The sequence below is a fragment of the Chiroxiphia lanceolata genome, chromosome 15 (genome assembly GCF_009829145.1).
Source record: "Chiroxiphia lanceolata isolate bChiLan1 chromosome 15, bChiLan1.pri, whole genome shotgun sequence".
Lineage (NCBI taxonomy): Eukaryota > Metazoa > Chordata > Aves > Passeriformes > Pipridae > Chiroxiphia > Chiroxiphia lanceolata.
The window spans coordinates 7,282,734-7,307,266 of NC_045651.1; the positions used below are offsets into that span (position 1 = coordinate 7,282,734).

Genomic DNA, 24,533 nt, shown 5'->3' on the forward strand with positions numbered 1-24,533 from the left:
TTCCTTCTCCGATCCTCCTCTGTCCCCTCTCCGTTCCTGCTCCGTTCCCACTCTGTTCCCACTGAGCACACCAGGAGCCCTGGTGCCAGGAGAGGCCATCCCGGGGTGTCCAGCCCTGCTCTCGCTTTGCTTCACAAACCCTGGAGAGCCCCGAGCCCGCTGCCAGCGCCTTCAGCTCCTGCCTCTCCCTCTGCAGAGCAAGAACCAGCCCCACCGCAGGGGAGAGTACAATGTCTACAGCACCTTCCAGAGCCACGAGCCGGAGTTCGATTACCTGAAGAGCCTGGAGATCGAGGAGAAGATCAATAAGATCCGATGGCTGCCGCAGCAGAACGCGGCCTATTTCCTGCTCTCCACCAACGGTGAGTGCCCACGGCAGTGGGTGCCTGGGCTGAGAGAGAACAGGAGGTGGAGGGAGGGAGACTTCTTCCTTGTTGACAACTTTTGTTTTTTATTCTTTGGATCCTGGGAACTCTTGTAGTTTTTTTTTCCTTTTTTTTTTTTTTTAAGACAAACTGCAGCTGATTTGTTTCAATTTGCAGTTCCGTTCAGCTCAGCAGTTCCATGTTATGTTCTGATAAATATCATGAGGATCCAGGAATATTACTTGGGATGAATGGGACCTTAAGATGGATGTGACTTAATTACTTCAGGGGAAAAGGAGGGGTCTAATCATCTTCCATAACCAACTTTACTTTGTGTTATAGAATTGACTCTATTGATCATTGTAATAAAATTCAAAGACTTACTAAACTCATTTGAGGGGAGAATCACTGAAATGCAATTAAGATTAATTATACAGCATAATGTTCTGTTAATTGAGTTTTTAAATAGTTTTTTGATTAACAGGGATATTACTCTTCCATGTGGGATGGTGTTCCATACACAGGCAGGTTATCAAAATGATTCTTTTTGGAAATACTCCCGTGTTATGCCGTTTCTTTTTGTTCTTACTGTTACACTAACATTTTATATCGAACCCCCTGAAGTAGAGCAGGTTAATAAAAACAAAATTAATGGTGCTCCATTGGAGTTGCCGTGTAAGAGAGAAAATGAAGATGGATGATGGGATTGTGTATGAAACCTGGTGGAAGTGATGATAAACTATGGATGGAGTCCCTGCTAGGAGGGAGCAAAGAAAACACCATTATTCAGAATAACCCCACATGTTCTTGGGGTTCCTTCCCCAGGGGCTCTGTGGCACAGGGGATGGGATGCTGGGAGGGGACAGGGAACTGTGGGGGAGGTTGGAGCTGCCTTTGGTCCCTGGTGAGTACTGGGCTGTGCACAGTTCTGGGTAGGGAAAGTCAGGACGACTCTGAGCGAGCTACAGAAACCCTGTCACGTCCTTTGAGGTGTGTCCAGAATGCCCCATGTGTCTTTGCTCCTCTGCAGAGCTGCACGTGAGCAGCTTTCTGTGGGGACAGGTACATCTGTCACCCCTTCCAGCATGTGGCATTGGGGGACAGCAGATTTTTCCAGCCAGCATGGTCTTGGTGTGTCCATCAGTGTGTGGCTCAGGTGACACTCTCCTCTCTCCTCCCCCAGATAAGACTGTGAAGCTATGGAAGGTCAGCGAGCGGGACAAGAGACCGGAGGGATACAACCTCAAGGATGAGGATGGCCGTCTCCGAGACCCCTCCATGATCACCATGCTACGGGTGAGTGTGGGGAACTGTGGCTGTCGAGGAGCCTTTTACTGCAGGGGCTTGGATGAAAATCGCTGCTGGTGTCACCTGTGTGCCCTGGTACCTGCAGTGCCATCCTGCCGTGGTCGGTTGATGTCAGAGGGCATCCTTGTTTGGAGGCCAGTGCTTTGGATAGTGAACGGGCTTGGGAACGGAGGAGAGAGCTGCTATGGGGCTGTGCAAGCTCTTGGCAGGTGTGCCACCAGTGCCACGTTCTGTCCCCTGTCAGGCATCCCAGTGCTGCTGTGCCACCCCACAGGCCGTGCCCGTCCTAGTGAGGAGGCAGGACATGAGCCTGCCTATCCTGGAGCATTCACATGTGCAGCTGCTGCTGCTGCGGGAGCACAAATACTTCCTCTACAAGAGTTTTCCTCCTGGTCATGACAGCAGACCAGACCATCTTGTAACTTATTATCATCCTATCAGAATTTGCATTGTGAGCACTTGTGGGTTTTATAATACAAAATTGTTACTGTGATTGCCCTGGCCTCACTCTGTGACTCCCAGTTCCATTGTGGATGATGCCACTGAGAACCCTGGGCAGGTGGTTAATTCTTGTCTCTGTACAGGGTTGCTCCTGGGGCAGCCTTTTTCTTTACAGAGCAAGAGACCATTTGTTTCATTTAGATGTGTATCTGCTGTTCAGGCAGCGTTTCCAGCCTAACGTGGCATTGCCTGACAGCCCGTTGGAGAGGTTTGCTTGGCATCCAGCTGTTGGAGCTGGGGCTGTCAGCCCTCAGTGGGCAGGAAGCAGGGTTTGGAAAAGCAGAAGGGTTAAGGGTGTTACCCCAGGTAGTGCTTCCTTCCATGGTGAAACACACTAGAGAAGGTCCTAGGATTTCTTTTTCCCCTGCAGAAAGGCATACTGAAATATCAGAGAACTGGACACTGCTGGAGTCCACTCTCTGCCTTGAAAGTTTCGGCTTTTGTTTTACTCTCAGCCCTTTTCACTCCTGGTAGCAGCTCGGTGCCGTGTGGCTGGAGGAGTTGCTGTTTGGTGTCTGCCAGTGCACTGGGATCAGGCACTGCCATTCCTGCTCCCGGTGAGTGGCCCCACAGGAGCGTGCAGCTCCTGCTTCACCGCGGCACCGGGAGGTAAAACACGCTGTAAGTGCTCGGTGTTATGGTTATTGGTATCTGCTGTGTAGTGCCTGCGGTCCCTGAGGACAGAGGATTGAGGAGTCTTCTGCCAGCTCTGTTTGATCTAATGTTTTGATGATTTTACTTAGACAGATATTTACATAGCTGTATCCATTTTGCTGCAGCTTGGTGTATCTCTGCCATGTAATTGTCCTGTGATGCTCGTGCTTTGGAGTAAAGCCACTTCCATCCATGGTTTAATTTTCAACCACAAACAAGCAAAAAAGGGTTTTAAACCCACCTTGCTGCAGTCATTTCTCACCCATTTGGCTTAATGGTTTAAATGCGCTTGATGAGCATCATCCTCTGAGGAATTTCTAACCCACATAGTGCAAAAGGAATATTTAACTCTGCTTAGGGTGTGAAGTGTTTGCTGTCAGGAGAAGAGCTCTGCTGATTTGAATCGCCCCAGGTCTAATAGCTGCAGCCCTTCAGCCTCATATAATAACCTCGGCGTGCTCCTGAGTGCCGCTCGCTGTACCTGTGCCATGGGATGTGTGCAAGAGATAATTGACACAAGTAATATTCAGGGTTTAAACCTTTTCAAAGAGAGGATGTGTTTGCTTTGGTCCCTCACAGAACAGTCAGTCTGTGGTGACACCCTGGGTGCTCTGTCCCACGGAGCCGGTGGGCACCGGGTGCTGCCGGCGTTTGATGTGGGCTGTGCTGCTGGTGGGAAGGTGCGATGGGCAGGGCCGTTGTGTGCCTAATTCTTCATGTTTGTAGCTGTCACACAGCCCTCTCTGATTAAGAGCTGCCACTTCAAACTCTCCAGCAAATTCCATCATAAAGCCTGGTTTGTATCTCCCATTTTGCCGACGCACTCGGAGTTCTTGGCTTCTGTGCGCAGTTTCCCAGGGAGGCTGTGCTGTGCCCCCCGATGGCAGCCCCAGAGTGGCTGTGATGGCAGATGCCTCAGAGGAGGGCTGCTGTGCTGCTGCTCCCTTTCTGCTCCAGCAAAAAGATTTGTCTCTTTTCCTCGTATACATTCCACAGAGCATTTAAGTGGCAAGGCAGTGTGGGCCATTTGGCTTTTTTTGGCTATAAAATGCACATGGCAGAACTAATCAATTTCAAATGTTCGTCAGCAAAGCAGGTGCCATGGAAACTAAAAAAAAAAAAAACAACAAAAAGGGTTTTCCCGTTTTAATTAGTTGCTTCCAGTGCCTCAGAACAGCTCAGGGTGTGGCATCCACACACTTGGCTGCCCTTTGAGGTCCAGCCCCTCAGGGTGTGACATCCCCACGCTCAGCTACCCTTTGGGGGCCTGGCCACTCTGTCCCCTTTGGGGGCCTGGCCACTCTGTCCACTCTGGGCTCCCCACCACACATTGGGAGGCTGCTGGGGGGGCACTGGCTCAGAGTCATTGACCTTTCAGATAGTTTTTCCTCTCTTTTCCACAGCAATGACCCTGCTGGTATCTGTGTCCAGACGTGCTGTAACAGCAACGTGCCAGGCAGGGTTATCACATGAGTTTGAATCACTGTGAATGGGGTTTGGGAACATGGCTGTGTTTCTGCACACTCCTCCCTGGAAAAGCAGGGAAACTGTGAACTGCCTGGTGGGATTTTACTGACACGGGCTATTTTTCAGTGGGAGAAGTAAGTTAAAAAACATCTTTTCAAACCATCACCTTTTAAGGGTTCTGATGGGAGTAGCATGAGGAGTTCAGGGGTTTAACTTCAGATAAGAAAAATGTTCTGTTTGTTCTCTGAAGTCTCTGCAGACTCAGGTGGGTCTTTAGTGGGCAACAAGTCCATGCCCATGTCTGAGAACAGGCTCAGGGACAGGCAACAGAAGGAGCAGTGTGAGTGCAGTGCTGGGCAGTGAGGGTCATGTCTGGGGACAAGAGATGGAACCAGCAGCTCCATCAGCTGTGTGGATGAGCAGTGAGGCAGCGGCTTTGTCCTCCCACAGGAAGGTCCCTTCCACATATCACAGGGCAGGTCTTATGTGACAAAATCCTGAGGAGCATGAAATTGTCGGTCTGCCATGAAAATAGTGTTTGATGCTCATTTCGTCTGCAAAATATTAATCTGGAGGTGACATTGGGCAGTCACAGAATGCGCCTTGTGTAGGCAGGAAATGAATGGGGAGTGTGCCTGGGGGAGCTCAGCTGCTGGGGTGGGTGGAAAACTCACTGGATTTATCCCTGAGCGCTCGCTCTGCTCCTGATTTGCCAGGGACTGGATTATAGTTTCCTTCTTGCAGACCCAAGGCTGGGGTCAATCCAGGCTTCGGTTTGACTAATCCCCCTTGTCCAAATCCTGTGGGAGGCTGTGGAGCAAGCTGGGTGCCAGCCGTGCTGGTGCAGAGCAGGGGGGTGGGCTGGGGGGAGTGGGGTTGCACAGTCACCCGCTGGGCTGGCCTGGCACCACCACTGTGCTGATCTGGCACCACCACTGGGCTGATCTGGCACCACCACTGGGCTGATCTGGCACTACTGCTGTGCTGGCTTGGCACCACCACCCTCAGCTCTCACTGGAGAGGGATGTGTGTCCTGCTGTAAATGCAGGAGCGAGAAAAGCTCTCCCCAGTGGCTCACAGCACAGCTGGCCCAGCTGAGCATGGCTGTGCCTGTCAGGGTCGCAGGGGGAGCTGCCTGCAGCTGGTCCTGCTGCACCTGGCAGGGAACCACAGAGCTATGGCTGCAGCTGGTGCTGGGCTTGGTCACCCTGGCAAGGTGGGGATTGGGCAGACACCTAATGGATTATTTGTTGGGATTTTTTTATGACCTACTGCTCAGGTTCAGGTTGGGCTCTCAGTGTAAGTCCAGTGTAGGGTTTCCATGGAGGTAACCAGAAGCAAACCCCCCTTTCCATTGCACAGAAATGGGTAGGTGGTCCCACTGCACTCAGTCATGTCATATTCACACCCTTTGGGAATTCCTGGCCTCTGGTGCATCCCATGAGGATTCACAGCATTGCTTTCCCTTTGCATGTGGGTAGTTGGGTTCCTTCCCTCTGTGGGGCTGTGTGGGAGGTCCATGTCCCCACCTGACCCCCAGTAGCTCAAACCTGGCACATGTTGGCCGTGGGCTTTGGGAGGTTTGTGACTGTTTGTCCCGAGAGCTGAACCCTTGATCCTTTCCCCCATGTATTGACCTGTGTTTTGCTAACGCTGCTGCCACGTGGCACCTCTGGGTGGAGGACAAGGCATTCCTGAGAAGCACCAAATCTCTGTGGCTCTGCAGGCCACGTCCATCACAGCGCTGTGGATGACACGGAGAGCTCGGCCACGCGGAGCTTTTCCGCAGGGAGCATCCGGTGACAGCCGACATGACAGACAGTGAAAGGGGAAGCCTGATGGGGACAGGGGCAATTACTGACACCGCATCCCCGGCGCTGTGGTCCTTTGCTCAGGGCTGGAGGTGGCAGGAGGATGCACAGTAGCAGTGGTGGGAAGGCCAGCTCCCTCCATCCCAGCCACCAAGAAAATGAGTTTTACAGCTCAAGGGCGGGTTAGTGTCTCATAAACTCGGGGAAGCCTTTGCCAGACACAGGGAGAGGGATCAAGTGTCATGAGTGCCTGGAGTGAGTGGGATGTCTCTTCTACAGGGGGTGCCTGCTAATGGCAGGAAGAAAAATTAAGACATATTTTGTTTTAAATGAAAAATGACTGGAATTCCCCCCTTCCTGAAAAGAGAAAGTAATTGAATTTATTAGTGCTTTATTTTATTTGACAGTCTTTCTGTGTACTTGATGCGCTTTGTTACACTGAATTACCCTTTAATAATGGGTGTGTGTGACACCAGAGCCTGCCCTGAGGTGGGCTCTGGAGCTGGAACAGGGATGTGTGAGGAGGCCTCTGCTGTTGAGGATTGCCATGGCACTGCTGATAGAGTCAGGTTGGTTGGGCAGACGCTGACTCAGCCTGTGCCTGCTTCAAAAAAGACCCAGTTCCAGTTGCTGTCACATTGCCCCATTTGCTGATGTTCCCTCTCCACTGCAGCTGAGAGCTGGGCAGCTGCTCTCTTCAGCCATCCCAAGCCAGGGTTCCCTGCGCTGCGGGATCCCACTGTTGGGGGACAAGCTTTTCAAACCAATGTGTGCTCCTGGCACATTCCTGGCTGCTCCTACCTCAAAGTGCTTTCAGGGTTAAATCCGGATTGCTGATACCCTTAAGCAAAAGCTTGCAGCATGTGGGTGTGCTGGTTTCCATATTTCAGTGCACATTCTTCCCACTGTAGCAGATAAAAATCCCTGCCTTAACAAACCAGTCATGCATGACCAGGTTTGTTGCTCTTGTGGGGTTTTATCTGGGGATGGGCCAAGTCTCAGGCATAAAAGAAGTCTCCCCAGGATTTGGCTCTGAAGTAACGTGGAGAATGTTCTTGGCTGAGGAGTTTGTTGTACCACTGTGGTTGAGTGGCTGCTATGTAGGAACACGTAGGGAATTGTGCTGGGGCACTGGGAGCTGCAGGCGCCCATGATGCTGGGATCAGCCCGGGATTGCCTGGATTGGGGATGGGGACCAGCCCAGGTCTGACCACGAGCTGTACCGGGTCTCACAGAGCCATCTCGCTGAGCAGAATCCCCTGACAAGCCTTCTCTGTGCTTGTTTTCGTGTCCAGCCAGGCTCGGTGAAGCTGCCGAACCCTTTCTCTTTGCACAACCATCGTGTTCCCGACGGTCAGACTGACAGCCGGTCCCTGTGGTCCTGGAGCCGCTGTCCCCCGTCTCCAGCTGGCTGAGCAGAGTCCGTCAGCGCAAACGATGCATCATTGGCTGTGTCAGGTGGAATTAGCAGGCAGGCTCGTCACATTAGGCTCAGGCTCTGAGCTGGCAGCGCCAGTGCTCTCGTGTCACTCGAGCTGGCTGTCACTCCCATCCCCACCTCTGCAGCCATGGGAAATCTCTTCAGGCAGCACACAGATAATAAAAGTAATGAAGTAGCTGGAGGGAACAGCTCACTGGCGAGCGGGAGCACAGACTGACACATTCCTGGTGTATTAAGTTTCCTTCAGAGCGTTGTGTCCGAAGTTATTACTGACCCCACTCCTCACACACATGGTCCCTACTGCATCTCCCCATCCCCTCTGGGTTATGCTGATTCGTCTTAAGGCAGCTCTGTCCCTGGTCCTTCCCTCTACCCTTGCCTTTGTGTCCCTCGCTCTGTCCCTTTTCATCTCCTACCTCAGTCAGTTTGCTGTGAGGCAAATGCAAAAAGGTTAAAGGAAAACTTGTGCTGACCTGGCTCTCTCAAGAAATGTGTTTCTGTTAGAAATGCTCCAGGAATATCAGGTCCCAACTATCAGTGATAAAACCAGGCAGAAGTTTTTTGGTTGTTATTTTGTTTCAAAGCTGGAGCAGTTGCTGCAGCGAGATCAGAGCCTGGTTTACTGGGCTCTTGCTGCTTCACTGTGGTCTAAGCATCCTGGAGCCTCTCTCAAAATTAGAAGGCTTTTGGTTTTGCTTGTCCTTCTGTCATACACTTGAGAAGGCATTAGGTTTTCCTAGACAGAGTCTGTTAGGCAGGTGGGATGGAGCGCTGGCAGCCACTGTGGGACACTGTGGGACACTGTGGGGGTGTCCCCCCATGCCGGGTGCTGGTGTGAGTTGGGGGGACGGCCAGACCCTGTCCCTTGGTGCTGATGCTCTGCTCCCCATCTGCAGGTCCCCGTGCTCCGGCCCATGGACCTGATGGTGGAGGCGACTCCCCGGAGGGTGTTTGCCAACGCACACACCTACCACATCAACTCCATCTCCGTCAACAGCGACTACGAGACCTACATGTCAGCGGACGACCTGAGGATAAACCTGTGGAATTTTGAAATCACAAATCAAAGTTTTAGTATCCTTTGGTGCACATGGCCCTGGGGACAGCCCTGGATTCTGGGGAGGGCCAGGGCTGTGCCCGTGCCTGTGGGGGTTAGTGACTGGGCAGTGCAGTGGCTTGCTTGGCTCCTCACCCGGTCTCCGTGCCTCAGTACAGGAGCTTCACCCTCTGGCGAGGCTGGCCTGGGCTCAGGAGTATGAAATAGTGCTGCCTGCTGTGCACCTGGCAGCAGAGTGCCCGAGGTCCCCAGTCCCAGTCGTTGCTGGCATCACCACGACTGCTGCTGTCACCTGCCGTGTGGGTGACACATTTCTGAATTTACCTGCAGGGTCTGGTGGGGTGGGTGGAGGGAGGGGGATCTGCAGGTGGTGGAGGAGACAGATGCCTTGGGGAAGATGGAGACACTAATGGTGCGGTCCCCGTTATACCCTGCAGCAGGTGACAGGCTGCCAGTCACCGCCGTACAAATGAGGTCGTACCAGTCACCCTTGTAACAGCTGCATTGGAAATAATAACACGGGGCACTAATCATCAGTGATATTTATATGGTGTTTCCTGCCGAGAAATCCCTGGGGCACAGTTTAGGCAGCTGGAGAGGATTTCAGCAGTCACAGGCGTGTGGCTGTGGGAGCTCAGAGTGGGTGTGGGAAAGTAGGGCTGCAGTGCCTGCTTTTTTTCAAAGATGAAGATGAGAAGAACTAAATCTGGGTCAGTCCTCAGGGAGTTCAGATGGCCCCAGGGACTTAGAAGGGGTTTTCTGTTGGCTGTTGTGCCCTGGGTTTTGAGCCCCCACGCTGCAGTAAAAGATGTTTATTCTGGCCTGGGGTGAATGGACAAATCAGGTCTCGTGCCCCGCAGAGGGTCTCCTGGCTGTGGTACCAGAGCTGGGGTTCCCAGCTGAAGAGAAAATGTGTTGGATGTTGGCTTTCCCCTGCACTGGTGGGAGCTGGGCCCCCTCTGTGCTGCAGCCCAGGATGGTGCTGCCACCCGGGCACACCCGGTTTGCCTGGGGCAAGGGGGAGCCCCCGTGCCCAGGGACATTGGCAGAAGCAGGGGCAGGAGGAGACCACATGGGAGGAGTGGAGTTTGAGCTGGGCTGCGTGGGCTCCTTGACTCGCCCTGCCAGACATCGTGGACATCAAGCCCGCCAACATGGAGGAGCTGACAGAGGTGATCACGGCCGCCGAGTTCCACCCACACCACTGCAACACCTTCGTGTACAGCAGCAGCAAAGGCACCATCCGGCTGTGTGACATGCGCACCGCCGCCCTCTGCGACCGCCACGCCAAGTGTGAGTGCGGGGGCCCCTTGGGTTAAAGGAGCACAAAAGAGGGAGTGTGGAGAACCACCTGGGCTTGGGTCTGCCCTACCACCTTGTCTCCTTCTCCCCCTGCTCTGCCAGGCTCCGGTCCCCATGGCCACCCACACTCACACATCCTGCCTGTCCCCAGGAAGAGCAGCTTCCCCTGTGTCCTGGCTCCACACCTTTCGGGGAGCAGGTTAAAACCACCATGGTGATGGTTTGGGTTCAAAGGGTCACGGGAATGTCAGTGCACAGCAACTACTGAGCTGTCAATGCCAGAGACAGGGATCGCTGTATTCCTTCAGGCTGTTTGCCTGAACAGCCCCAGGTCCTGTTGTCAGCTATGGTTGATGCCACAGGGGTCAGGAGGGGCAGAAAAGCCCCCTTGAAGTTCGGAGTAAGTGGGGTTTGTGGGGATGGGTGAGCTGCTGCGTCCAGCACAGCCGGTCCTGGCTCAGCCTGCATGTGTCAGGTGGTGCTTATGGGGAATATTCTCCTTGTCAGCAACTGCTCAGTGGAACATAGGCATGAACACCATGGCATTCATGGGTGGGCTGGCGAATACCTGCTGCTGCTCATTGTGCCCTGGCAGCTCCTGGAAGGCAATCTCGTGCTGGGCACAGTGTGAAAAATCAGACACAGAGATGGGACAGACTGAAGGGATTTGGTACCTGCCTTAGAGATAACGAGGTATGACAGAGCCCTGGGCCACCGTGCTACATCCCTGGGCAGCCAAACCCCTGTGTCTCCTCTTCTTGTGTGAGTTTGCTTCAGAAAGTGGCCAGTATCCCATGGGAAATCAAGGAGACTTTCAGTATTCAGAGTGTGATCACATTACAAGGACAAGATGCACAAACTAGGTGCAGCTGACTGCAGCTCCCCACTAACAACCTGCCTCCAGCAAGCCCCTGGCTGTGTTTGGGTTTAGGTCTCCTCGTGTGGTAGGGAATTACACCCCAGCTGCTGCTTCTGGGATCCTGAGCCACAGTTGCAGTCCAATACCTGTTTTTAACCCGGAGTAAAGCAGACAGAGGAAAGCTCACATTGCTGGTGGTAGTTTGGGAAATACTGAATGGCAGTATTCCCAAATGCTGAGGAAAACACACCTGGTCTGTCCCTGTGTTTCCCAGCCATGGCTCACAGTCTGACAGCAATGGTTCCCAGCTGAAAATCATAATACAATTAAGGAGCAAACAAAATTCATTTTCCTGACACTTGAGCAGCAGAAGCCCCCAGCATTTCCCTTTGTTTGGGCACTGCCTGGTCCCACCAGCCCTCGGCAGCACACTGGTGGTGGTGTGTCCCGCTCGGTGTGACCTCTCCTGTGACATCTCCTGATTGATTCCCCTCCATCCCTCCAAAGCATCAGCTGCAGTCAATTGTGGTTTAGCAGATGTGGGAGTCGAAATTGAGACAGTTCATCAAAGTTCAAAATGAAAAGCAACATTGGTTTTCAGAGCGAATCCTCCAACGGAGACATTTAATAACTGTCAATATTTAATAAAACTGCTCTGCACGTCCCGTCAGGTTTATGTAGATGGTGCAGTCACTGCTCGGGGCAGCTCTGACTTGGTGCTTCTCTTACTAAGGTTTGTTTGCCCACATTATTTGAAGCTCCTCTGTGACATCTGTGTTACCCAGGTGTGGAGCTGGCCTGAGGGAACAGCAGCTTTGATAGGAACGCCCACTCCGTGAGGATGTGAGGGGCTGATAGGAATGTCCGCTCTGTGGGGACACTCTGTGAAGGGCCGTGTGCTGTAGCACTCAGAGGAGCAGTGGCCCTGTGAGGGGATACCTGCCCTGGCTCACCAGGCACATGGGAGTCCTGTGCATTATCTGAAGCACCGTGGGAAGCCAGAGGGGAGACTGGGATCCCAGGAGCAGCTGGTAATGCCAGCAAAAGCAATCCTTTTTGGAAAGGATGTGGGAAAGTGAGGAAAAGCCCCGCTGGGGGTTCTACGGTTATTTCCCTTTAGCAAAAGGCATCAGGCACTTGTTTTTTAAGGAGCCACCTGTGATTGTACCTGCCAAGCTCCTGAACCGCAGGCTCAAGGCACAGCCCCCTTCCCTCGGGACCTGCTCTGCCTCATCCTTGCCCTGCTGACTGCGCTGCTGCAGCGCTGCTGAACGGCTATTCTTTGCTGAAAGCAGCTTCAGCTTCTGGTAGAAATAAGAAGCTGCTGTGATCAGGCAACTCACAGCTGCACCTTCACTTTCCAGCATTGCAGGAGTGTCCCTGCCACAATCCCTCCTCCCGTCCCCGTCGATGGGCTGCCTTTGGGGGAGCCCCTGCCACACTCGACACTGCTGCTGCTGCCCAGGCACGGGATGGAGAGGCCGTCAGTCCCCCGAGGAGCAGGATCACTCCACGGGCCATGCAGCCCTTTGGGGCCATCTCAGGGTTCAATCAGGTCGCCACAGAGAGAGGGCTGGGAAGGAGGGAGGGCTGGCAGAGGGAGCCAAAGTGGGCAGGGCAGCGCCCGCTTGGTGCCAGAGAAAATAGGTTCGTTGTGTAAGAGAGAATTAGTGCTCAGAAATCCTTTCCATGAGCTCAGCAGCCCAGATCTGCTTCTGCAGCAGGAGCAAAGCCACACAAAAGCCTTCAGCTCGAAGCAAAAATAGCTGCCCCAAGCCCCTGCCCTGCCTGGCTGCCAGCTTTGGTTCACAGACCCACCCAGGGACTGGGCAGCACCGCCTGTGTGCTGGGACCCCCATCCTGACACACCTCTGTGTGTGTGTGCTGGCACCCCTGGCATTGCCTGTGTGTGTGCTGGGACCCTGGTCAGGGCACTGATGTCACTTTCAAATCTGTAAATGTATTTCATTTGGAACTTTGTTGATCTCCTTCAACCTGTGATTTATTCAAAGACTGATCAGATCAAATCTGTAGGTTGCAGTGGCTATAAAATGTTTACATTGATGTCAGTTATGCTGCCTGCCAATTCCTGGAGAGCAGAGGTGCTGTGCCAGGGGCCCAGGCTCCTGGGCTGTCCGTAGGATCAGCCTCCAATGATCCTTCCTGCATATGGCAGTGTAGTTCCAGGGATACCTGCTTCCCTTCCAGGAGCTTCCCGCGGTGCTGAGACAGGGTGGCAAGTCCCTGGCCTGGGATCAGGGAGCTCCTGCCTCGGCTGATGTCGAGGCTTGTCCTTTCCTCTTCCACAGTTTTTGAAGAGCCTGAAGACCCAAGTAACCGGTCATTTTTTTCTGAGATCATCTCCTCAATCTCCGATGTCAAATTCAGCCACAGTGGGAGGTACATCATGACCCGGGACTACCTCACTGTCAAGGTGTGGGACTTGAACATGGAGAACCGGCCCATCGAGACCTACCAGGTGAGTGTGGCACGGCCAGGCACCTGCAGCGGTTGGACACCCACTGAGCTCCTTCCTGAGCCACAGCCTGGGCTGACGTTAGGAGGGGCAGGTACACACCTGCTGGGTGGGAGCTTCGTGCCTTTAGATGGTAGAAAGCAAATGAAGAGTTGTTAAATATGAGCTTGAGTGGCTGGGTGAGCTGTCAGCACATCCCCAGGCTGCAGGTGGGTAAGGAGGCTCAGGTGCTGGCAGCTGGGACAGCCAGGTGGGAGGCCTTGTGCAGAGCAATAGCCCTGTCCTGCCACCCTCTGCCAGGGGACGTCCCACTGCCCGGTGCTGTCCAAGCCATATGTGGAGTGTGGCTGGAGCTTTCTAGAGGAGGAGGGTGGCTGTGGCAGGGCACAGGGTGCCGGGCAGTGCCCAACACTGCCAGCTTGGCTGTGGCGAGTGTGGGGCTGGGCTGGGTCCATCAGCTCCCAGTGAGCTCAGGGCTGGGTCTGCCAGTCACTGTGCTGTGCTGGTCAGTGTGGGGAGCTCATCCCATCCCTCCTGCTGGCAGGTCCATGACTACCTGCGGAGCAAGCTCTGCTCGCTCTACGAGAACGACTGCATCTTCGACAAGTTCGAGTGCGTCTGGAACGGGTCCGACAGGTGAGTGTGCGGCGGTGGGGCTGCGTCCGGCCCAGGGATGCTCAATTTGGGGTGGGATGAGGGGTTCCACAGCCCCTGGCATCCCCTTCCCTGGCCTTTCGCTGGGTGCAGGGTCTGGAGAGGTGCAACAGGGACTACCTGCACCTGCAAGGCTGTACGTGAGTCTTGCTGGGGTTCTCTGAGGGTCCCACTCTCTCCTGGATGGGATCAGCTGTCTCCCACAGCTGGAGAAGTGTGGTGATAAGTTTAGCTCCAGAGTGCCAAAATTTGGGGATGATGAGTATCCAGGTGTGACTCACACTGAGCCAGGCGACAGGAAGCGTTCGAGGCTGCCCGACCTGGCAGGGCTGACAGATTTTTTTTTGTCTGAGCCATCAGAGCGAGCTGACGAGGTGCAACTGGGCCTGAGCCAAATTCCAGCTCTTACCAGATCTCATTATGCCTCTGAATGTTCAGTCTGCCTCTTGGTCACCAGCAGTTTGCCTCTGAGAAGGTGTGAAAATCATCTGTCCTTCCTTCCCCCTCACAGTGTCATCATGACCGGCTCCTACAACAACTTCTTCCGCATGTTCGACCGCAACACCAAGCGCGACGTGACGCTGGAGGCGTCGCGGGAGAACAGCAAACCCCGCGCCATCCTCAAGCCCCGCAAGGTCTGCGTGGGCGGCAAGCGCAGGAAAGACGAGATCAGCGTGGACAGTCTGGACTTTAGCAAAAAGATCCTGCACACAGCTTGGCACCCCTCCGAGAACATCATCGCCGTGGCAGCCACGAACAACCTGTACATATTCCAGGACAAGGTTAACTAGGAGGACCAGGTGTTCTTTAGGAGTCTCATGTACTGATACCAGTAAACACATGGTTTCAACTGTTTCTTTTCTTTCTTTCTTTTTTTTTTTGTTTCCTTTCCTTCCTGTTCTCTGTTCAGTTCCTGCTCTGCAGATCGCGGTTGTGCAGAGGAGCACTGGGGCACCCCGGCCCAGGGCCACGGGGGGCACCCCACAAGACACCAGATTTACACAAGGAGAGCTGAGATGTGGTTGGGAGTGTCAGGCCCGGCTATCCCATGTCCCCAGGCAGCAGTGGGGTGGCAGTGACCCTCCACTGATGGCCGAGGGGGTGATGCAGGGGGGGCTGTTGGCTGGGGAGGAGGGCGTGGGGCTAACACACCGTGACCCCTGGGCAGCTCTGGTGACAGTGGTTCTGCTCCAATTGTTTTAAACTTGATCCCAGAAGTATTCCACCTCTTGTGTTGAAGATTGGAACGTCGCCTCCCTTTGCCATTTTCCACATTTGTCTTTTTATTACAATTATTTTGTGTTTTAACAACAGAGACAGCAAAACCAAACGTAAAATGGAGAAGTTCAGTTTTGCAATGGACGAGCTTAAGGGGGGGGGGGATGTGCTGCACCCTCAGATCTCTCTGCTCCAGCCAGGCTGCCCCCTCACCCCCAGACCCCTCCTGAGGATTTGGCTTTGTAGATACTGTGGTGCCTTCTTTGGTATATGAAATACCTTTATAAACGATGCTTCCGACCTGCATTGATCGCAAACCAAACCGACCCTGGGCTCTGCTGCAGTTCTGGGCTTTGCTTTGGTCATTTTCCTCATTCTGTTGTGAGCTCTTGCATGTCGTGACTGACTCTCTCTCTCTCTTTCTCTCTCTCTCTTTCTTTTTTAATTAATTTATTTATTTATTCAATTTTTTTAAAAGATAAAGTATAAGTTGCTAATTTATGACCTTCTAAAGAAGAATCCAACCGTATATTGCTGTTAGCCCCTGACTGTGTCAGAGAGAGGCTGTCTGCAGTCCTACATTATAATAACAATGATAATAATAATAAAACCAGTAACTCTTTCTCTCTGCATGGCGAGGCTGCCTCTTTCTACTCTACAGATCGGTCAGGTCCCTCTTTTACTTGAGCAACTGTTCAATTAAAAACAAAAAAAAAGACGACTGGATTTTCCGTAAATCAGAAAACTGCTCCTGCAGCAAGAAGCAAATGAATAAATGAAGTCAATACAAAATCCAACACCGTCACTTTGGCAGTGGCTCCGCAGGGGCGACCCTGCTGCCATCCCTGCTGTGGGGGCAGTGGGCACCCCCAGCACCCATCGCCTGGAGGGGCCGGGACACGGCTCGCTGAGGGCCAGGTGCCTCTAGGACAGCCTCTCTGCAAGGATCCTGGAGTGTCCCGACCACGGAGATGAACTGCTGCACACCCATGGAGCGCACGGACTGCCTGGAAAACCAGGAGCTGGGCAGCTGCAGGGACCCCTCGGGATGTGGAGCTGCTGGGTGTCCTGGCCCCGCACACCACCTTTGGAGGAACCATCCCAAGGCAAAAACAAAGTGCACTGGCTTACGGATTTATTCCAAGGGATGGATTTCAGGAGTAACATTTTTTTTTAAATGAAATGATAAAATAAAATAGCAAGAGCAAATGAACCATTTTTTAAGAAAATGCTCTTTTTTGGTTCTGTAAGGAAAGCCTGTGCTGCGGTGTCAGAAGTAAAGTTGTCCCAAACGTGTCTGTGTGGAGTCACTGACTTGTGCCTCTCGCGCGCGGGGGACGGTGGCTCTGCAGGGTCCAAGGGCCCCTGGTCTGAGGGTGGCTGCCAGTCCTGTGCTGATGAGGGATGGTTGAGGGGTCCCTGAGACCCCAGGGATTCTCTGGGTCCCTCTGAGGGTGGGGGACGTGGGGCCCTGTGGAACGTGGGGAGTGGGAGCACCCGGACCTCCCCCACTCAACGGCACAAACCTCGGTACGCGCAGCCCTGCAAGGAGCTGCTGGTCCCCCCACAATCCCTGTCCTAATTCTGGGCTGTTCCTGCTGATGAATTTAAACAGCAGCCTTTAATTAGCAGCTGCAGGGCACAAACTGTGCTGTCAGGGACGTGTTCCTCAGACACTCTTTTACCTCCACATTATCTATGGGACCTTAACCAATTGAAGCAGCATAGATCCAGCCCTGGCTCTGCTCTGTGGGGTGCAGCATGTCCTGGGTTGCTGATCCTGGTTGCTCCATAAGGCAGAAATAAGTCTGGTTTTCAAAAATAGAGTTTCTTTCCTTCCTCAGGCTCGCTTGGATTTCACCTCTGCCCTGCTCTAAGTGCTTGGCCACAGCAGCAGCCCAAGGGCAGGGCCAGCCAGGGGAGTTGCTGGGCTGTGACAGGAATGGTGCTAGGAAATTTGCCAGCATCCTTTAAACCCAGTCTTCTCTCTGAATGAGGTTCCCACAGGCTGTCCCTGCCTTTGGGGACACAGGGGACCCTGCCTGAGGGGCTGCCAGGGGGGACCAGCTCTGTGGTGTCACACATCACCCGCACATCCTCCAGCAGCAGCATCCCCCGCCCTGGGGCCCAGCCTGTGGGTGTGATTGCTTTATCCACAGAATAAGCAGATAAATAAATGTTAATGAACATCTGGTCTCCATAAACCAGATCAATTAAAATTAATAGCCATCTCATTCATTTAATGAGTTAACCATATTCTAAAACAGCCATAAGAAACACACGGCTTCCTGCCGGGCCACACCAAGTGAGAGGAAATCCCATTCCCATGTTCCACCATCAGCAGCACAAATCCCTCCAGGCTCTCCCAGTCTTTGTGAAACAACAACCCTTCTCTCTTGATGTTCAGCCTGCAAGTCCCACCCCTGGCCACAAATACCAACTGCTGACAAAAAAAAAAAAAAAAGAAAAAAGTCACTTTCTCAGGGAAGAAGGGGCTCCTTCCCCAGCCCTCGGCCAGGGGAAGAGACCCACATCAAACACAGAAGCAAACTTTGGCTCTGCCAGCCCTGTCAGCTCACGTTCAAGCAACAGATGAAAGAACTAAAGGAGAGTATCATTCTGCTCACCTCCCTTGCCCACACACTGACCCCGCACTGCTCAGTGCCACGGGCCCTGTTCTGCCAAACACATCCAAGAATGTAGGCGGTATCACTTCAGTTGTTTGCTTTACTCATAAATTCACAAGTCCAGCAAAATTCAACAGAAATTGGGATTAGGCCTGTACAATCCATATATAAAAAGGGTTGGTTTATTGTAGTTCAAATACATAAACTGAACAATCCCAACATTTTCAAAATTAAACTTTAGAAACACAAGTTTAACATTCAAAACAGGAGTATAGTTTACAAGAATTGCCCAGAGAGGGAATCCACAGTCTAATCCAGAGTATGTAAAGATCACTTTATCGTAAATAAAAATGTGTTTATACAACCGTCCTGGCCTGCTCGGTCACCTCTGGGATGCACCAAGTGTTTCCAGCTTTGAGCAAAAGTTATCAGACAGATCTTCACTTGGGCAGAGCAACCTGACTGCTGCTAATTGATGGCTGGGAGCAGGAACAGAGCAGCCTGTGAACAAACCTGGGTTCGTCTCTGAGTCCCAATTCTCCGCTCAGCTCTAACCCTGGCTTTAACGGATTTAGTTCCATTCCCAAGGGTGGAAGCAGAGAACTGGGACCGGTGTTTCCAGGGCAGGCTGTGATCAATAATTTAAGCTATCAGAGCATGTCACCTCCTCAGCCAGGGACTGCAGGAACCATGAGGCAGCTTGTGGCACACACGTAGGACACGCTCAAACCACGACGTGATCACGCCTGGGACTCACACGCATGACAGTGCTGAGAGGAAAGCCCCAGGTACCAGACATCCACACCTCACACACCCCGCCCCGAGACCTGCAGTCACCAAACAGCCCCACACCTTGGGATTCGTCAGTCATGCCCCAATTAACTCATAAATACCTTTAACGTGGGGCTTTGTTGTTGTTTCCCTCCCCAGAGACCATTTTATGTTCACAAAAGCTGCTCCTGCCTCTGCTCCTCAGATGTTTGAATATATTCACGGCAATGGATGTGTGTAACCTGACAGATGGCTCATGCAAGCGTTTGGATTTAACAGACACCCTTGGATTAGGAGCATTCCGTAACTATTTCGTGGTTCTCCGTGTGGGCTCGGAGGCGGTGGGCGGCGGGGGCGGCCCGCGCCGGTCCAGGTCATCCACGTAGGACACGATGAGCTTGCGCCGCTCCTCCGGCACACAGTCCAGCACCAGGTACCGCTTGTCGTTCTGCAGGATCTTCTCCACGTCCTTCAGGTGCTGATCGGACTCCTGGATCAGCTTTTTGGATCTGAAAGCAAGAGAGAGAATTATCACTGGAGCACAGTTGGGGAAACCAGGATCCCCCAGCTCGGGCTCAGGGAAGCTGCCCCACCATAAGGAAGCACAGGGACAGGTCAGGCAGGGAAGGGTGCAGGGACCTGGCTTTTTTCTGAGCTAGAAAGTTGTCCCATTAGGTTGGGACTAGGCACGTAGCAGTGCTCTGGGCACAGGAGACAAAGGCCCGTTGCCTACACTTGTGCCGCGTCAATTAAGCACCAAGAAAGACTCAAATAACTTGGACATCAACTTGTTCATCAACTAAGTTATCAAATTAGACATCAGTTTGCTGCTTTTTATATGGTAAAGCACAAAAAAAGCCAAGTCCTGCGCTGGCATCACGGTCCCCACCTGTAGGTGATGAATTTGGTCTCTTTGAGCAGCGTCCGGAAGTCAGCTTTGGCAGTGATGTATTTGTCTCGGATGTATTCCTCAAACTCCCTTTGCTTTTTCTGGAAGATAAAAGTTAAAATCAAATCACTGAATGCAGCTCCAGTACTTCCTGCAACTGAACACACTGAACACCAGCAATGTTAATTACATGTTCATTACACTTTTCCTTATCTTTACATTTTTAATTTTTCACAAATTGTATGTAACTACTAACACCTGCATTCACACAGAGCACAGCCCTGTGCAGCAGCCACCAGCTCACTTCTCTGTACCCTGCACCACACTGGAAGCTGGCAAGAACAACACAAACCACTTACCCTGTCACTCGAAGAGAATTTAATGCACCTTGGATCTTCTTTAATGATTTTTTTCACTTCCTTCCATGTTGATGTTAAAGTTATCTTTCAAAAGAAGCAAAAACAGTTAAATTAAAAGAAAATCAGATTCTAAGAATACAGAATGCAAACACTGCTACCACTGAAGCCTTTAAGTATCTCCCAAGTCCACTGAGAAAGTTGCTGCTGTATTTAAGTGTTGGGTTTTGCTTATTCATACTTTTACATTTGTATTTTTAACTAGTAGATTGTATATACTGGTTTTTCCTTTGTATTTTGAGATGGCATTTTCAGGTCAAGGTCCTCCAAATATCATTTACTTCCCAAAAAGTCTTTTTCTAGCACATTTTCATGTATATGAATGTGTTGTTAAAAGTTACCTTCAGAAAATCTGCCTCTAAACTAAATTAACTAATGCATTAAAAATGAAGTAAAAACTTCCAGGTTAAGTGAAAGCTGCCTGAAGTTAGCACAGAACTAAAAGAAAGCAAGCCTCACTAAACCCCCAAATGCACAAAAACAGGGATGGATTCCACAGCATGAGCAGGGTAAAAGTTCATGTTTGGCAGCACTAGATAAAGCAGGAGATCAAAACAGATGAACTGGGTAAGACTATACTGATGGTCACTAAAGCAAACACCCTGGATATCTGAAAGTCAGAAGCCAGACAGTGAAGAGTATCAAATAACTCAGTGCTGAAGAACTAAAAAGATGAAAAGATCACTGATTAAAAGCTTCTATGAAAATCAACTGTGTGTCCAAAATGGCACTCCAGAGAAACAGGTAAGGAAACATAATGAACAGACTTTGTTATGAAGGAGAAAAGAGAGTGTTGAAGCAAAGAGACCCTGGAAGTAAACCCAATCAGACTGTGGGACAGAAAAACACAAAAAGAGAAACCCCAGTGGGCTGCAAAGATTTTCAGTTTGAACATCAGCAGCTCTTACCGCTGAAGTTTCATCCAGAAGTTGCCTGAAGTGTTCCCTCTTCTTTTTGGTAAGTGCCTCAATGTGTTCGTTAAAGAGCTTCTCCTTCTCCTCTCTCTCGAGCAGGGACCCCGACTCCCAGCGGTGATCTTTGCGCAGGGTCCTCCTGGTGTCAGACCAGGACACGTCTGAAGAGCGCACCTGAGCCAGAGATGATTCGCTTTTAGACCAGTTTTTCTGAAGTTCCTTGATAATTCTTAAATCCTTATTTTTTTATTATTTATCTTGTTTGAAGTTAAGGTTAAAATGAAAGATAAACCCCCAGCTTTTAAGAGGAAACTGTAGCAGGTGCCCCACTAACACTGAACAGGCAGTGGCAGAAGGAATCCCTCTGCATCGGTTTGAAGCAGATGGAGATGCCCCACTGACCTGGCTGAGCATCCTCAAAACCAGAAGATTCCAGCACTCTCTCCTCTGTGCATAACACCCTGTGTTCACCAGAGTGCTTGGAAAGGCAGCTTCGGAGATTATTATTTCCAGAGACAACAGGAGCTCTGCCAAAAACCTCAGTGGGATTCCATCTCTGTATAAGCTGAGCTCCAAATGCCAAAAGGCTTTCACAGGGAGCACCAATCTAAGCCTGCCCTGACCAGCTGAGGGGCCTGTCCGTGCCTCACCATGTCCGAGAGCAGCGCTTTGAAGTTCTGTATGGCCTCTTCCCGCTTGTGCTGCTCCCGCTCCCGATCGATCTCCTTGGTCTGCTCCGAGCGCGCTTTCTGCACCTCCCGCTCTCGCTCCCGCAGGCTCGCCTCGATCCGCGCCTGTCGCTCCAGCTCCTTCTCCTTCTCAGAATCTAAGTTCTGAAATGCAGGAACAAAGCTTTCTCAATAAAAACAACACGACACCTTTCGTTAGACAGGCAAGTGAACTAAAGGGTTATCAAACTGAAGGCAGCTTGGAGCGAAATACTTCAAAGGGATTTGGGATCCATGGATTACAAGATTTTGCTTCAAGAGCTGGGCTGTAGCATTACAGGGTTTACACAGGGGAGAGGCAAGCTTGGTCATAGAACTATTCCCAGAAGCACATTGTGTTCAGCAACAAACTCAGAACAAGGGGGGACAGGGCCTAGTTTTACATACTCAACCATTAATTGCCTGGAAGAGAAAGGAAGGAATACTGGACTAAGAGAGAAGCAGCAGTGAAAGAACTATGTATGAACACATATCCCTGAAGGAAGCTCAGCTCACAGGGAAAAATCACAGCAAGGGAAACACTGCCCATCCTAGGAGGAAGTAATCAATGTGGTGCCTGTAGTTTCTGAAGTTTTACAGCCAATTTTACAACCAGTGGTTTCACAGGAGTCTCTGAGGGATAAATTCTCCCAGATATCGTGTATGTGCACGCAGGTTCCATGCACACCCCACCAGGGACAGAACTTCTAAGTTCCAAGCTGCCATGCTGGGGTACCAGCCCAGTGACTCTGCACTGATTTCTGTTCAGCAAGGATCAGTCTGCCCACAGCACACCCCAGTCACGCTCCCCGTGCTCCCTGCTGACCTTGGCTATTTTCTCGATGTACTGCTTGAACAGGTCCTCCCTCTGTGAGGAGCTGTCCACCGCCTTGTACCGTGGGTCAGTCTCCACTTTGTCCTTCACTTTGCTCCAGCGAGACTGACTGTCCAGGTGGTGGTTTGCCAGCAGCTCAAAGAAGTCCATTTTGATCTGTTGTACAGACAGAAACAGAAAGACAACGCTTGAGAAAGACACTTTGATATCCCACGGTTTGCTCTTATGAAAAAAGGAGTCGACTTACCTCCATCAGAGGGAGCATATTAACATTACATACCATTGCAATTTAGAGAAATCACTAAAACTCTGAATTTAGCCATAACTGCAGCCCAAATTCACTGTCCCTTGGGACAATTTTGCCAAAGCAGATACGTTAAGGTGATCTGCTACACTTTAGATGAATTCTATTCTTTAAAGAGCAATCCACCAACAGAGTTTTTATTATTTTCCTCCAATTTAAGCTTGGTTTTGAGCTTTTATATATATCAAATTAACAAGTTACTGATGCTGCATAATAGCATTTTGCACATCAGTACTCCAGAAGCCATACAGCTTGCAACAGGGCTCTAGAGAAATCAGGTATTTATGGATTCATCCTCCAGGTGTACAATGAACAGAGGTGAATGCTTGGATCTGCTGACAAAGAGCAGTGTCTTAAGATGGATCTAACCAATAAAGAATTACCCACATTAAAATTAAGTAAAATCTAGAATTAAGTAAATTATATTTAGGATGGACATGCACATCTATATAAAAGTTTAAGGAAACATTTTAATCTACTTTGTCAATTGGAAGTGGCATGTCAGCACTCTGCCCACAACAACTGCCATAGCAAGGGCTGGCAGAGGATCAATCATGGCAGGTTTTATTTCAACACAACCCGAAACATGTTTTCATCTGAAGTCCCAGAACCAGCAATTGTAACGGCAACTACTGTGCCTTTATTAAATATTTTGGTTTCTGGGGCAGATTATCTCCCTGTTCCTGCTGCACTTTATGTCCTTGGTCACCACTGTATCCCTGGCAGGCTGGTTTGGCACTTCAGCCTCCCCCTCCCCGAAGCAGAGGTGAGGGGCTGGGTCACCTTGCTCGCCAGGGGCCAGGGAATGCTCAAGGGCCATGCAGGCAGGGAGAAGGGTTCTGCCTCCACAGCTCCCCACACCCTGCTGCCTTCCATAGCACCCCACATCCTGCTGGGATGCAAACTAAAGTTGGCTTTATGGTACAGGAATTAAAAACCCCAAATCCGGGAGGACTGGCCATAGGTTATTTGCTCCTTATCTCCCCTCCTCATCCCTTAAAAAATGGAAACCAGCAGAAGCAGTTTAGCTGCAGAACACTGAGGTTCCTCAGGGAAGGGAGCAGATGGACAGAGCAGGCTCCAGCTTGCCAGAGACCTGGCACATCCCCATCCCCTAAAATGTGTTTAGCTACAGAATGCAGAAACTGAAGAAAGATCAGCACCAATAGTCTGCAGCCTTGCCCACCAATAATTTTAGTTCTTTGCAATATTAACATATAAATATAAAAGGCTCTATAGGCTCTTTCTTTACTATCCCAAAGGAGACTAAGACAGTAAAGCAGAGATCAGAGAAAAGCCCGTTAGTGCCAGTGGGATGTTGTGCTACAGCTACAGCACTATTGCTTTATCTTACAGGAGCTCAACAAAATGCTAAGCAAACTGTTTATTCATCGTAAAATTAAGAATGTTGTTTCAAAACATCTTAAAACATGCATGCAGTATTGAAATATGAAGCTTTCTAAGCCATGGCATTTGAAATATTTGTTAGAAACCAAATAGTTCCCAGCTGTTACCACAGAAGTCTCTAAGGTAAGGGTAAGGGTAACTCCAAGCTCCTGCACAAATCACCTGTGCATGGATGTATTCCACAGGATGAGGACTGCACACCTGCCACACTGCTGGGAGCATTGTGGCATGAGCAGCCACACAAACCCTTGCCTGAGGCCACCACCACAGGCTGCAGGGAGGTGCTCCCGTGGGAGCCGCCAGCAGCAAACTCTCAGTCTCCCAGGAGCTCCTGCCCAGCAGTGTGGCTGCCAGTGGCACCCCTCATTCCCTCAGGAGCTCCTGCCTGGCTGTGTGGGCACCAGTAACACCCCTCACTCCCTCATTCCCTCAGGAGCTCCTCCCTGGTTGTGCACCTGCCAGCAGGACCAGCTGTTCCCTCTCCAGCCCCCAGAAAAACCAACGGCAGGCACTTCAGGTCTCAGTGCTCTAAAGCACAGCTTACACTTCA

At 51.3% G+C, this 24,533-nt stretch overlaps 2 protein-coding genes across 8 annotated transcripts in view; one reads left to right on the forward strand and one right to left on the reverse strand.

The window, feature by feature from the left end:
* Positions 1-16,409, forward strand: part of PPP2R2B (protein phosphatase 2 regulatory subunit Bbeta) — a 66,281-nt gene extending 49,872 nt beyond the window's left edge. For both annotated transcript variants that reach the window (XM_032702648.1, XM_032702649.1), the window contains 7 exons: positions 197-362; positions 1,549-1,661; positions 8,444-8,621; positions 9,733-9,897; positions 13,075-13,244; positions 13,786-13,877; positions 14,407-16,409. In XM_032702648.1, coding sequence (XP_032558539.1) covers positions 197-362; positions 1,549-1,661; positions 8,444-8,621; positions 9,733-9,897; positions 13,075-13,244; positions 13,786-13,877; positions 14,407-14,686 — 1,164 coding nt within the window. In that variant the 3' untranslated portion in view covers positions 14,687-16,409. The remainder of the gene's footprint in view (positions 1-196; positions 363-1,548; positions 1,662-8,443; positions 8,622-9,732; positions 9,898-13,074; positions 13,245-13,785; positions 13,878-14,406) is intronic.
* Positions 16,410-17,822: 1,413 nt separating this feature from the next.
* Positions 17,823-24,533, reverse strand: part of TCERG1 (transcription elongation regulator 1) — a 29,817-nt gene continuing 23,106 nt past the window's right edge. For all 6 annotated transcript variants that reach the window (XM_032702645.1, XM_032702643.1, XM_032702646.1 and 3 more), the window contains 6 exons: positions 22,264-22,428; positions 21,381-21,563; positions 20,725-20,904; positions 19,760-19,843; positions 19,401-19,501; positions 17,823-19,020 (listed from right to left, as the gene is read on the reverse strand). In XM_032702645.1, the coding sequence (XP_032558536.1) occupies positions 18,819-19,020; positions 19,401-19,501; positions 19,760-19,843; positions 20,725-20,904; positions 21,381-21,563; positions 22,264-22,428 (915 nt within the window). In that variant the 3' untranslated portion in view covers positions 17,823-18,818. The remainder of the gene's footprint in view (positions 19,021-19,400; positions 19,502-19,759; positions 19,844-20,724; positions 20,905-21,380; positions 21,564-22,263; positions 22,429-24,533) is intronic.